Source organism: Echinops telfairi, unplaced genomic scaffold, assembly GCF_000313985.2.
Source record: "Echinops telfairi isolate 266 unplaced genomic scaffold, ASM31398v2 ScPeMD7_18;HRSCAF=68, whole genome shotgun sequence".
In the NCBI taxonomy this organism is placed as follows: Eukaryota; Metazoa; Chordata; class Mammalia; order Afrosoricida; family Tenrecidae; genus Echinops; species Echinops telfairi.
This window is the reverse complement of record NW_022103915.1, coordinates 57,232,493-57,246,874: the sequence shown is the minus strand read 5'-3', so window position 1 is coordinate 57,246,874 and position 14,382 is coordinate 57,232,493. Positions and strand designations below refer to the sequence as shown.

At 39.4% G+C, this 14,382-nt stretch overlaps 1 protein-coding gene and 1 long non-coding RNA gene across 2 annotated transcripts in view; one reads left to right on the top strand and one right to left on the bottom strand.

Moving 5' to 3' along the window:
* The window catches only part of LOC123521417, a 25,324-nt gene extending 19,896 nt beyond the window's left edge, over window positions 1-5,428 (top strand). Inside the window, exon 4 of the long non-coding RNA XR_006679861.1 lies at window positions 5,154-5,428. This is a non-coding gene — a long non-coding RNA (uncharacterized LOC123521417). The remainder of the gene's footprint in view (window positions 1-5,153) is intronic.
* The window catches only part of POLE2 (DNA polymerase epsilon 2, accessory subunit), a 41,712-nt gene that overhangs the window by 21,148 nt on the left and 6,182 nt on the right, over window positions 1-14,382 (bottom strand). The window contains exons 2-5 of the mRNA XM_004698569.3: window positions 13,615-13,715; window positions 6,366-6,441; window positions 4,326-4,403; window positions 4,111-4,204 (exon numbers count right to left, since the gene is read on the bottom strand). Coding sequence (XP_004698626.1) covers window positions 4,111-4,204; window positions 4,326-4,403; window positions 6,366-6,441; window positions 13,615-13,715 — 349 coding nt within the window. The remainder of the gene's footprint in view (window positions 1-4,110; window positions 4,205-4,325; window positions 4,404-6,365; window positions 6,442-13,614; window positions 13,716-14,382) is intronic.

Sequence of the window (14,382 nt, the reverse complement as noted above, 5' to 3'; positions counted from 1 at the left end):
CTCTCTCACTGACTCACTCTCATTCACTCACTCTCTCACTCACTCAATCTCATTCACTCACTCTCCCACTCATTCACTCTCTCACTCACTCACTCACTCTCCCACTCATTCACTCTCACTCACTCTCTCTCTCACTCACTCACTCACTCACTCTCCCACTCATTCACTCTCACTCACTCACTCACTCTCTCACTCACTCTCAATCACTCATTCACTCTCTCACTCACTCAATCTCATTCACTCACTCACTGTCATTCACTCACTCACTCACTTACTCATTCTCTCACTCACTCAATCACTCTCTCAATCACTCACTCACTCAATCTCATTCACTCACTCACTCTCTCATTCACTCACTCAATCTCATTCACTCACTCACTCACTCACTCACTCTCATTCACTCAATCACTCTCTCACTCACTCACTCACTCTCATTCACTCACTCACTCTCTCACTCACTCACTCACTCACTCACTCAATCTCATTCACTCACTCACTCACTCACTCACACACTCACTCACTCTCACTCACTCACTCAATCTATCTCATTCACTCACTCACTCACTCTCTCTCAATCACTCTCTAACTCACTCTCTCACTCAATCATTCACTCTCTCACACTCTCTCACTCACTCGCTGACTCACCCTCACTCACTCACTCACCACTCACTCTCTAATTCACCCTCTCACTCACTCTCTAATTCACTCACTCTCATTCACTGACTCTCTCACACACTCACTCACTCTCTCACACTCACTCTCACACTCACTCACTCTCACACTGTCACTCACTCACTGACTCACTCACTGACTCACTCTCTCACTCACTCTCATTCACTCACTCTCTCACTCATTCACTCTCTCACTCACTCACTCTCATTCACTCACTCTCACTCTCCCACTCATTCACTCTCTCGCTCACTCTCATTCACTCACTCTCTCACTCATTCACTCTCTCACTCACTCACTCTCATTCACTCACTCTCTCACTCTCTCACTCATTCACTCTCTCACTCACTCACTCACTCACTCACTCAATCTCATTCAATCACTCACTCTCAAAAAGAAAAAAAAAAAAAGAGATATATTCAGGAACTTTGCTAGAACTACCAGAACAAAAGGAGCTCTGCCCATGGAATTGCTAAGACTACCGTGGCCATCTTCGCCACCACAGGGAGCACGTGTATGACAATAAAGTCAATTTTTGAAAAAGGCAGGAGATGGGAAGAGGTAGATGCCTCAAGACATTGCTTGTACACCTGGATGCAGCTATGTTAGATGCCTGTAAGCCTCCAAGCTTCTTGGTAATAAACCAATACATTATTTTTCTGTTTTAGTAAGTTTAAGTTTCTATACCCACCAGTTATAAAAGTTCTAACAATATAGACTTTGTATGACAAGCCAAGCAGTGTATTTTTTTTTTGTCAAGCTGTGTATCTTATGGACAATGAAAAACCAAGATTTGGAAGCAAGATAACGATCTTTAGACAATTGGATTTATTTTCAGGAAGATAACAATAAAAATACCAAGTATTTTACAAATGACAAAAATGAGGTTCAGACAGGTTAAGTGAAAAATTCAAAATAGTATCCTGGATGTTAAAACACAATTTAAAAAGAGAAAGATAAAGAAAGAAAGAAATGTGTTTACTGAGCACCTATGATAGGCACTGTGCCGAATGCCCCAGATGAGAGACAAATCTGCAGTCTGACAGTGAGACTAAGTGTCAAGCTAAAGGCGGGGCCAACTCTAATAAGCTAGAGAGAAGACCTCCTGAGAGGTAGTCAGTGGGGTCAAAGCAAGAGACTGCATCCGAGTCAGGATCAAGAAAAGCTTCAGAAGGGAGATATCGGTTAGTGTAAGACATGAAAAAATAATAATTTATAAATAATCAAGGGTTCATCAGGAAGGGAGGGTTGGAGAGGGAGGGGGAAAATGAGAAGCTGATACCAAGGGCTTAAGAAATGTTTTGAAAATGATGATGGCAACAAATGTACAAATGTGCTTGACACAATGGATGGATGGATGGATTGTGATACGAGTTGTATGAGCCCCAGATAAAATGATTAAAAAAGAAAGGAAAAATGGGCTTCAGATACAAGGAGGACTTAGAGAAGGGCTTCCAAACTCACAGGGTTCCCACAATGCAGGTCAGAGGGGAGAGCAGCCCAGAGCGCACAGCATCAGCTAAGTCACAGAAAGGGAAGCTCATCAGACAGTAATTCCATAATTCAGTTTTAGTTCCAAGAAATAAATTGACTAGGAAAGTAGAGACTAAGACAAAAATTTGCAGTAGAAAAGCTCAATGGTCAAGAAATGGAATTTATAATTAATGGGCAGTGAAATTCTTTTAAAGACTCCTGTGCAACTCTGTAAACTTTCATCCAAATCACAATAAAACGTTAAAAAAGAAAAAGACTTCTGTATAAAATGACAGTTACACTTCCAGAATTTTAATCTGGCAGCATTATTTCGTGGGCAACGACAGCAGGGGAGAATAGTTCTTCTCAGAGCTCATTCTCCTCAATCTTTCTTCAGTGTTTACTATCGATGATCATCTTCTCCTCCTTGAAAGGCTTCTGTCCTACAACACTGCTCTGCCCTGCCCTGCAAATTCGATTTCTGCCCCCCAAGTTCTATCAGCCTCCCCTTCTCTCTACCATCTCTCTCATCTATTGCTGTGTAAGATGCCTCCCAAATCATTGTCTGCCCAGATCTCAGCTATAGAAGTACATTTCATCTGGCAACCTAACTTCAAAGCTTACAACAGAACCTGCCATCATCTTGCCTACATTCTCTTTTGCCTGTTGGTAAACATATCATTATTTTACTCTTCTATCACACCTCAGGCTCAGAATCTTCAATCATCCGTGATTTCTCACCCTTTCCCCTTCTCTTCACATACAGTCTGTCACCACTAACTATGGTTTCCACTGCTCCAGTGTTGCCACTTCCTTCATCCAGGCAACCTATGTGTGTACTAATAGCAAGCCTCCTGTAAGCCTTCCCTCATTTTCTAATTCATCTCAAAATCTGCTGGTAGAGAAGCTCTCAAAAAACCCAGCTCGGATTGAGTCTCTAATATTCCAACATTCCTCCTACCAAGAGAATCGGTTGCTGTGAAGTCAATTGCAACTCATAGTGACTCCATGTGTCAGAGAAGTATGCTCCAAAGGATTTCAATGGCTGATTATGTTCAGAAGCAGATCAACAGGCCTTTCATCTGAGGTACCTCTGGGTGGGCGTGAACCATAAACTTTTGATTATCAATAAAATGCATTAATTGTACTACCCAGGGACTTATACCTACCCATAGAAGAGTCTTAATTCCCAATAGTGCCACTGATGGCATGCCCGCAACGTGGTTCCAATCTGCCTTTCCAAACTTATCCCATGCTATTCCTCCTCACAGGCCTTGAACTTCACAAAATGGACTGATTGCTTATTGTGTCCTGACATAATCCATTTTCCCCCTTTTGCTATGCCTTTGTTCACTTTATTTCTACTTTTTTCCTATTTCCACAAGAGCAAAACAATAAAGGCCCATGCCAAATGCCATCTTTTCCATGAAGCCTTACTTAGTTGAATAAAATTTACTTGTATCCTTTCCTAGCACTTATGAAGGTGGTATACCTTCATAAGGTAGTGTCAAGACTTGGGTTCCGGAATTGTTTGAAATCTTATCTCTACTGCCTAGGTATGATCTTTGGGAAAATTACTTAACCCTCTAGGTGTCCATTTCTCTATATGTAAAATAAATAATAATAGTTCCTAATTTTTAAAAAGTTCCTAATAAAGAGGGATGCCATGAGTAGAAATTGACTAGACAGCAATAAGTTTGTCCTGTTTGGGGATCCATATATTAATACTGTGAGAAATAATGTTTCTAAAATGTTAAACACAGTGTCAAAAACATATAAAAGACACAAGCACTATTTTTATCGTCATTAAAAGAAAAATATATTTTTATCTCTGTATCTGCTATACAGTCTCAAACATAAAAAGCCTAAAAATAAAAGTCTATTTAGTACAGAATTTTTGATTACCAAATCCATCCTCCAATTTTCGCAGGCTGTTTAAGCTGAAATTACCTTTTCCCCCCAACTTACTTGGTGTAAAATGGTGTATCGTTCACGAAATAGTTCTGCTTTATCTCTTGCTGTTCCAAATAAATTTGGTGCAGGGTGGTTGGTCATTAAAAGACTAAACAAAAAAGAAAGAAGAAAGTAGCCTACGTATGACTATCATAATACACAAAAGTAAAACCTGGGAGTATCCCCTGGAAAAGGTCCATCTAAAATTAATCCACAGATGGCATACTTACGGGAGAAATTTTTTTCTTTCTGAGTTATACACAAAGCGGGGAATATCAAATGCTCCTATGATATTGAAAATATGGTCTCTGAAAGATATTCCACAAAAACAAAAGATTTGATTAACGGAAACAGTATGCTAGATGAGCTTAATAACTCGCATTGTGATCTCATATCATACATGAGTTACTTTTCATATTTCCTTATGTATTTCATACAAAAATTTCTTAAAGTCCCACAAAATAATATAGATGCAGAACATTAGCTTATGAATTTCCCTTTCAAGAGACAAAAATTATTGTTTAGTACTCTCAAGCAAAAAGTCTAAAATTAACAATGTCCTCTACTGGATAATAATTATATATAAAATAGCCCTATCTTAAACAAATTTTCTTGCATATATACCATTTATTATGAGTTATGTTACAATATTATGAACAGATATGATTAATTTCCAATGATTTCTAAATCAAAATATTATACTCCAGTGCCCCAGGAGAAGTGGTACAATAGAAAAAAAACCCTGCCATACTACCTGGACCTCACTCCAGGAATGTTTGGATTATGTGCTTGACACAATGGATGTATGTATGGATTGTGATAAAAGTTGTATGAGCCCCCAATAAAATGATGGGGAAAAAAGAAAAAAACCCTAAGTTTTGGCTATCTCTTTGAGATTTAGTGTTGGAAAATGAAAACAACAAAATAATTTACTTCTAGCAACTGTTTAATAACATAGTTAATGTTTGAATAAAATTATTTTTAAAACTGCATAGCACTATTGTATAAATAATCTAAATAAGCTTCCTAAAAATTCTGTTTATCCTTCTAATTGAAAGTTGTCAAAAACATATCATGCTACCCTGAAGGAAGCAACAAGTACAGAGCAGCAGACAGAGAAGCAATGGACGGAAAGACATAATCTGGACTGTAAGCACGGCCCCACCAATCTTGGCAAGTTAACTGTCCTGCCCTCCTTCATCAACACATTGAGAGCTGCTCTCTGTGCCCTGATGAGATGACTTTCTGACAACTGAAGGTACAAAGCACTTGATGGTAGCAAGGGGTACCTTTAATGTATACTTTAGGATTATAAACCTTACGTTTAAATCAATCATTTTGAGTTTTCATTGATAGCTTTAGGGGGTCTAATATCTTTAATAATGAGTTCACTAGGATAAAATTAAAATGTCTCATTTTATTTATTTTTGAGCTGCTCTAGTAAGTTCTGACAAGGAAAAAACCACTACTGTCCCAAATAAGAATATTGGTTTCTTTCTATCATCTTTACTGCCCCAAACAGAACTGTTAAAACTAAAAACTATCTCAAAGCCCATTTTCCCAGACTTTTTTCCTTCCAGTTAATCTTCATGAATTTGGAAGGTATCGTATTCAAAGGAGAAAAGAAAGAGGAAATGTTCAGAGAAATAAAACCCAGGAAAAAATTGTTATTAAGTTTCTAAGCTCCAATAACATGAGAAGAAGAAAGACCTGTGATCGCCTTTTAGAAATTAGCCAATGAAACCCCCAGGAACCACCGTAATCCAATCCCTGAGCCAGGCCAACTTGACAGCAGTTAACAACAGTATAAAATAGTGGAAAGAAATAAAATTGTGGTTCTACCCTCTGGCCGCTTAGTGTTAGAAAAGGAAACCCAAGTTAAGTTGCTGAACTTAGCACATTCCTAAGAGCAAAAGTAAAGTATACTTCTGAACTTGCAGTTAAATTCATTCTTAGAATGTAAAAAAAACAAAAGTAAATTAAGCTTCTGATTATCCAATTCATTCATAGAATATAAAATACAAAGTTAGATCAATTGGGTATGGACTCATTAGGAATGGTACAAATATACAATGATCTCAAATCATGGGGCAAAACAATAAAGATGATTCTCTTAATAGTGAAGTTTACTTGGAATGAAGTCCTTAAAAATAACCAACGCTCCCTCAGTAGACAAGATGACCCCAAATTCTTTTCCCAAGAGAAGAGTTAAAAAATAACCCACTCAATTATAACTTCAAAGAAGGAAAATGTTTGTTTTATGCACATACATAGTTTCATCTAATGCCTGACTGCATTCCTGGACTGCTGCTTCCACTGTAGATCGTTCAATCATGTTGGATGACACTGAAAAGAGAATTTCAAAGTCAAATATTTAAAAAACAGACATAAAAATTAGCTCTTTTTATAGATGGCTTCCCTCCTACCCCTTAGGAATAATCTGCAAACATTATCCCCAGGATTCCCATTACATAACTTTTAGGAGAAAGACTACATTTAGTCAAAACAATAATGAAAGTCCTACTTCAGACACCTTAATTTTTCACACTCAAATACACGTCTAACACCTTCATATTACGCCAAAGACCTCAACTTTTAAATACTGTTTAGTAATACAAGGTCAGTTATATAAATACTTCTAAAAGGTCCTACCTCTAATATCTAGAGATCGCAATTCAAGGTTTCATGTGTATAACTTTTTATCACAACTGTTCTTTCAACGGGCAGATAGCAACAATCCCAAAAGCCATCGAGTTGACCCTGCTTCAGAGCCATCAAAAAGGGCAGAGTAGAACTGCTCCGTAGGGTTTCCAAGGTGGTAAATCTTTTTTAAAAATTTTAAGTTTTATTAGCACTTTACCCATGTCATAGAATTCAATTCAAGCATATCCAGAAGAGTTGCACAACTGTCATCATATTGAATTCTAGAACATTTTCTTCTTCTTTGTAGTCATTGTCATTCATACATTTCCCCCCCAATTGTAGGAAAAACAGAACATTCTAAAATTCCACAACTTCTACTTGTATAATGCAGTGTCATTGTTTATGTGCTGTACAGCCACTGTTGATTTCCTTTTCCAAATTACTCTACCACCATTGACATCAACTCGAGGCGTCCTATGCAAAAACGCTTTCCCCTTCACCTATTGTAACCATTGGTCAAATTTGGTACCCCCAACCTCACCCCCACCCGGCCGTGGTTTTCTTGATATAATATTCACATCTCGTATACTTCCTTGGTTAAATCACTTTTAAAATGAGTTGTGTAATACAATCAGTTCTAGTGGTCCCTCCCTTGGTTGTAAATCTTTATGGAAGCAGATTGCTACATTTTTCTCCCAAGTGGCTGGTGGGTTAGAACTGCAGCCATTATGTTGAACCACCAGGGCATCCTAGTAGTACTCAAATAGCTATATAGTGCCACCCATTTAGCAAGTGACTAATAAATAGTAGCTGTAATAATACCCAAAACGGCTATTTATTGATCACTTAATAAATGGGTGGCACTATGTTCAGTACTTCATAAGCATTATTATCCCATTGGATAAATGCCTGATAAGACTGATGCTAATATCTCTTTAATAAAACTTTTTATTGTGAATTGGGTGAAGGTTTACAGAGCAACTCAGTTTTCCATTCAACAATTCACACTCATTTTGTTTTATGTCACAAAGTGCAATCTCAACAGTGACACGTCGTTTATCCCACTTTCTCCGTTTTCCATTTCTATTCCTCCTTCACATTGTCCTTGGGCAAATGCCTTTTATAGCTCAAATAGTTGATTATTCCATGGAAATATGCTCATATTTTACAGATGGGAAAAGTGCAGCTTCAAGAAGTTAAATAATTTCCCCAAGAACACAATTACAGACAGGTAACAGACAGCAAAATTCAGGCCTGAGTCCATGGTGGCTGTCCTTAATTTGCCCCTGGCTTTGGCATGTTCTTAGGCAAAATATCCTATGCCAGCTTAATTTATAATAGAAAGAAGTATTGTTTTCTAAACTTTTAACTGCAAAGGCATTTAAAAAGCTAAAGTATATATACAATTCCGACAGTGAAAATAAGATATAAAAACAGTTTCTCAAACATTGTGGAACATATTTCATGACTGTGTTACACTGGGTTCACTAGAGAAACAAATTCATAGACACTCGTGTATAAGAGAGAACTTTATATCAAAGAGTAACTGTATATTAAGAAAACATCCCAGCCCAATCCAGTTTAAGTCCATAAGTCTGATATTAGCCCATATGTCCTATACCAGTCTAAAAATTGTTCATCAGACTCATGCAACACATACAATGATGCCAAATGCAGAAAGATCACAAGCCAGTGGGTAGAAAGTCTTACGGATCCAGTGGTGGTGGAAACATGTCAGCATTGGCATAGCTCCATGTGGCCTGTCAGCAGGAAAATGAAGCAGAGAGTATGGGTTTGGCCTCCGATGAGCTATTTATCTCCAGCATATCTCCAAATGAGGTCATCAAGCTGCGACCTGATTAACAGGCTAGACTCCATCCCATCCTCCATTTGATAGTAGATCATGTAACTGACACAATGAATAAATACAAGGGGTCTTCAAAAGTTTGTAGAAAAATTCTATAATCTTTTAATTCCACTTTTCCACCATCAGTGGTTCAAGACCACATATTGTCTCTGGGGGTAAAAGATGTGGCAATATGCTTCGGTAAAGATTATAGCCTTGGAAGCCCTATGGGGCAATTCTACTCAGTCTTCTTACATCAATTCCATGTTGTTAGGTGACAACGTGTCGGCTGTGACCCATTGAAACCCAATACACAGTAAAACGAAATACTGAATGGTCCTGTGCCATCCTCACAATGGTTCCTATGCCTGAGCCCATTGATGCAGCCACTGTGCCAATCCAGCTACTCGAGGACCTTCCTCTTTTTCACGGACCCAACACTTTACCAAACATGATGTCTTTCTCCAAGACTGGTCTCGCCAGACACTATGTCCAAAGTATGCAAGGCAAAGTCTTGCCTTCCTTGCCTCCAGGGTACACGCTGGCCTTATTTCTGCTTTATTTCCTCCAATACAGATCAATTTGTTGGTGTAACAGTCCATGGTACTTTCAGTATTCTTCTCCAGCACCACAATTCAAATGCATCGATTCTTCTATGGTGTTCCTTATTCAATGCCCAACTTTCACATGCATATGAGGCAATGAAGAATACCATGTTGTGGGTGAGGCACACCTTAGTTCTCAAAATAACATCTTTGCTCAGTACTCTAAAAAGAGGTCTTAGGAAGCAGATTTCCATAATGCAATACATCTTTTGATATCTTGACAGCTTCTTCCATTAGCATTGATTGAAGATCTAAGCAAGGCAAAATCCTTGAAAACTTCAACTTTTTCTGCATTTATCATATTACCTATTGATCCAGCTGTGAGGATTTTGGTCTTCCCACATTGAGTTATAATCCATACTAAAGGCTACAGTCCTTGATCTTCAATTCTTCCTCACTTTCAGCAGGAAGGTATGCCATCTGCATATCACAGGTTAGTAGGCCTTTCTCCCGTCCCGATCCCGCACTCTTCTTCAGATGATCCAGCTTCTCTGGTAATTTGTTCAACAAATAGATTAAACAAGTATTGTGAGAGGATACAACCCTGATGGAGACCTTTCCTGATTTTAAGCCATGCTGTATTCCCTCATTCTAATCACACAACTGCCTCTTGATCCATGTACAAGCTCTGAATGAGCACAATGAAGTGTTCTGGAATTCCCATTCTTCTCAGTGTTATCCAGTTTGTTATGGTCCACACAAGTGAACATCTTTGCATAGTCAATGGAACACAAGTAAACATCTTTCTGGTATTCTCTGCTTTGAGCCAAGATCCATCTGACATCAGCTATGATATCTCTTGTTCTACATCTTCTGAATCTGGCCTGAACATCTGGCAGCTCCCTGTTAACGTGCTGTTGCAACTGTTGTTGGATGATCTTAAGTAAAATTTTACTTGTTTGCTATATCAATGATATGGTTTTATAGTGTAATCATTCTGTTGGGTCACCTTTCTTTGTAATGGGTACAAATATGGATCTCTCCCAGCCAGCAGACCAGGTAGCTATCTTCCAAATTTCCTGCCATAGATGAGTGAGGGCTCCCAGTGCTTCTTCAGCTTGCTGAAACATGTCAATGTGTATTCCATCAACTGCTGGAGCCTTGTTGTTGGCTAATGCATTCAGTGTAATTTGAACCTCTTTTTTTAAAAAAATCATTTTATTGGGGGCTCGTACAACTCTTATCACAATCCATACATACATTCATTGTGTCGAGCACATTTGTACATTTGTTGCTCTCATCATTCTCAAAACATTTTCTTTCTACTTGAGCCCTTGGTATCAGCTTCTCATTTTCCCCCGCCCTCCCTGCCCCGCTTCCGCACAAACCCTTGACAATTTATAAATTATCATTTTGTGATGTCTTACACTGTCCGACGTCTCCCTTCACCCACTTTTCTGTTGTCCGTCCCCCATGGAGGGAGTTACATGTAGGTCCTTCCTTGTGAATGGTTCCCTCTTTCTACCTCACCTTCCCTCCACCCTCCTGGTATCGCGCCTCTCACAAATGGTGCTGAGGGATTCATCTTTCCTGGATTCCCAGTTCCTATCTGTACCAGTATACATCCTCTGGTCTAGTTGGATTTGTATGGTAGAATTAGGATAATAGTTGGGGTGGGCGGGCGGGGAAGCATTAAAGAACTAGAGGTGAGTTGTATGTTTGTTGCTACACTGCACCCTGACTGGCTCGTCTCCTGCCCACGACCCTTTTGTAAGATGTCCAGTTGTCTACAGATGGGCTTTGGGTCCAACTCTGCACTCCCCCTCATTCACAATGATATCATTTTTTTGTTCTTTGGTGCCTAATACCTGATCCTCAACACCTCGTGATTACACAGACTGGTGTGCTTCTTCCATGTGGGCTTTGTTGCTTCTAAGCTAGATGGCCACTTGTTTACCTTCAAGCCTTTAAGACCCCAGATGCTATATCTTTTGATAGCCAGACACCATCAGCTTTCTTCACCACATTTGCTTATGCACCCACTTTGTCTTCAGTGATCGTTTGGGGAAGGTGAGCAACATGGAATGCCGGTTTAATAGAACAAAGTGTTCTTGCATTGAGAGAGTACTTGAGTGGAGGCTCAATGTCCATCTGGTACCTTAATATTAAACCTATAAATATATGCACATAGATCTATTTCCCCATCATCATATATAAATATATTTACATTTACATGCCTATATTTAGACCTCTATAAATGCCCTGTGCCTCCTAGTTCTTTCCTCTGTTTCCTTTTACTTTCCTCTTGTCCCACTATCATGCTTAGCCTTCATCTGGGTTTCAGTAATTCCTCTCAGTTACATTGCCCTTGATCAAGCCTCTTACACTCTCCTCCCCACGGATTTTGGATCACTTTTTGTTCCCTTATCCCTAGGTTGGTTAACATTACTTCCTTTCCCCCACCTCCCTCTCTTCCATGTTCCCCTCTCCATTGGTCCCATTGTTTTCTCCCCCAGATTGTTTATCCCGCCTGTCTTACCTAAATAGACATGCAGAGATAATAATATGCACACAAAAATAAGACAGAGCAAAGCAAACCAACAAAAGAAAACAACAATGACACACACACAAAAAAAGCCTGTAAATAGTTCAAGGTCTGTTTGTTGACCTTTAGGAGTGTTTTCTGGTCAAGTCTGATGGGGTATCACTCCCTGGCCCCCAAGTCTATTTTTGGTATTCCCTTGGGACTTCCTTGCTCTGCTCCCCTTGCTGTTCTGTTGCACGCCCTGTGTTTTGCCTCGGTGTGGTGGGGTCAGATCTGGTGCGGTTCCCACAATGTCTCCAGTGTTGTCCCCTGTAGGGCTATGGGTCAGTAGGGATGTCGTGTCTGGTAGTGGGGCTGGCCATATGGTCCTCTCTGTTCACTGGCTGCTCTGAGCAGGGATATCATCCTCAAGGCTTCGTGGGCCAAGATATGCCCCACTCTCTTCCTCCCCCTTCATTTGCTCCCATGTGCTATGATCAGACATGTGCCCCTCCCTGAGCTGTAGCTTCAGTGCTGTCCTCTGAAGTAAATTTTTCGGGGGGGCGGGCGCCTATCCATGTAGTTGGGTTTGGGGCTGGCCCCTCAGACCTCTCTACTGGTTCCCTGCTTCATGCTGAACTTCTTTCTTAAGCACCATTAGTTCTTACTCATATGCTATGTCCTGAAATGGGGGACTCTTGACTAGTTTTTTCTGGTACATTGACCCTGTATATTCTGTCCATCTTCTCTTGATGCTTCCTTTATCATTCAATATTTTGTCTATAGAATCTTTCAAAATTGTAGTCCTTGCACATTTCATTATAAAACTACTCTTTGAAATGTTCTATTCAGCTCCTTGACATCCTTTCTTTCACTTGCTGTAGCTATTCTACAATGTAAAGTAAGTTTCAGAGTCTTTTCTGACATCCAATTTGATCTTTTCTTTCTTGTCTTTTTAACGACTTTTTGCTTTCTTCATGAATAATGGTCTTCATGTCCTAGGTCTGTCATTAAGGTTCAATGCGTCAAATCTGAAATTCAGGTGGGATAGACTGGATAGCAACAGGTTTTCTAATGTAACTTAAGCAAAAGGACCTTCCCCTTAGAAGAGTGTCAAGCATACCTGTCTGTCATGATGGGAGACCAGGGTATGAATACCCCAATGGGGTAGCAGATGCCCATAAGGAGCCCTGCTAGTCTAGTGGGTTACCCCAGTCAGCATCTCAGGAGATGAGACTTTCTGCTGCCATAAAGATTTTTAGCTTGGAAACCCACAAGGCAGTTCTATTCTATCCTCTAGGGACACTATGAGCCAGAATTAACTTAATGGCAGCAAGTTGTTATTTTTTCCTAAAGTAAACAAGCCAGAATAAGTGGTAGAATTGACACGTTCCATGTAAGAAACCTGTTTTCAAGCCAAAACACTGCATAAATAGCCATCACCCATGACCCAGTGGAGGCTTGCATGTTGTTCTGATGGTAAACTGGTTTTAGTGAAACTTCTAGACTAAGGCAGACTAGGATGAGAGGTATGGCAGTACATTTCCGAAATAAGCTAATAAAACTCTATGTGCCCCAATGTTCAATCCACAGCCAATCAAGGAATGGCACAGGACTGGGCAACATTTCATTAGTAACTCACCATGAGTTGGGAGTTAACTTAATGGAGCTAAGAATTTAATAAGACAAAACAGGCAGTCAGAGGAGATAAAAATACCCCAAAGATCCAACCAACATCAGAGACAGGGGGAGCCACAGAGGCAAGTGAAAGAATGCCAGGGGGATATCCTCGGGTTCCAGCTGAATGACCCGGGTTACTCCTAGAAGTAATGCAGCCATGTTTGGCTCATCACCCTGAGGCATTTTTATATGAATCTTCAACTTCTACTTTAATCTATAAATTAAATTGAGCACTGAGAACTATATAACCAATATTAGAATTATCTGAAAATATTACTTACAAGGTTGCTTTTCAACCGCATCAATGATCTTTTCCAGTGTATCTTCAAGCTCTAATTCACTGATGGATTGAAGAGCATCTGTGAGATATTTAATAGCTTCACTAATAAGGAAATAAAAGATAGGTTTTTCATTGGTAATGAAGGCAAAGAATTTTGTTCAAAAACCAACATTTATTAGTCTGACATTAAAATTGAGATCTTATTACCTTCTGAATAACTTCTTCCTTCTTGTTTCCTGGCAACATAACTGTTTATAAAGCCCCAAATCACATCCTTCCTTTAAGAAGCCTTCTAGTCCATCCTACCCTGCTGCAATGTCCCCTTCCTTTTGAAATTGTTAAAACGGGACAAATTTATACTTTAGATATGATACATCACGTTGTTGTTAGGTGCCATTCAGCTGGTTTCGATTTACAGCAATCCTACTATGTGCAACAGAAAGAAACTCTACCTGGACCTGGCCCATCCTCATCATCATTGCTGTTTGAGCCCATTGTTGCAGCTATTGTGTCTATCCATTTTGTTGAGTGTCTTCCTCTTTTTCCTTGACCCTTTACCAAGCATGTCCTTCTCCAGGGATTGATCCATCTTGATAACATGGCCAAAGTCCACATCAAAGGGCCTTTTGCTTAGACTTCTTCCAGGACATATGTACTCATGCTGGCAGTTAAGGTACTTTCAATATTCTTTACTAACACCATAACTCAAATGTATCTATGTTTCTTCTATCTTCCTTTGTCATTGTTCAGTTTTTTTTTTTCTTTTTTT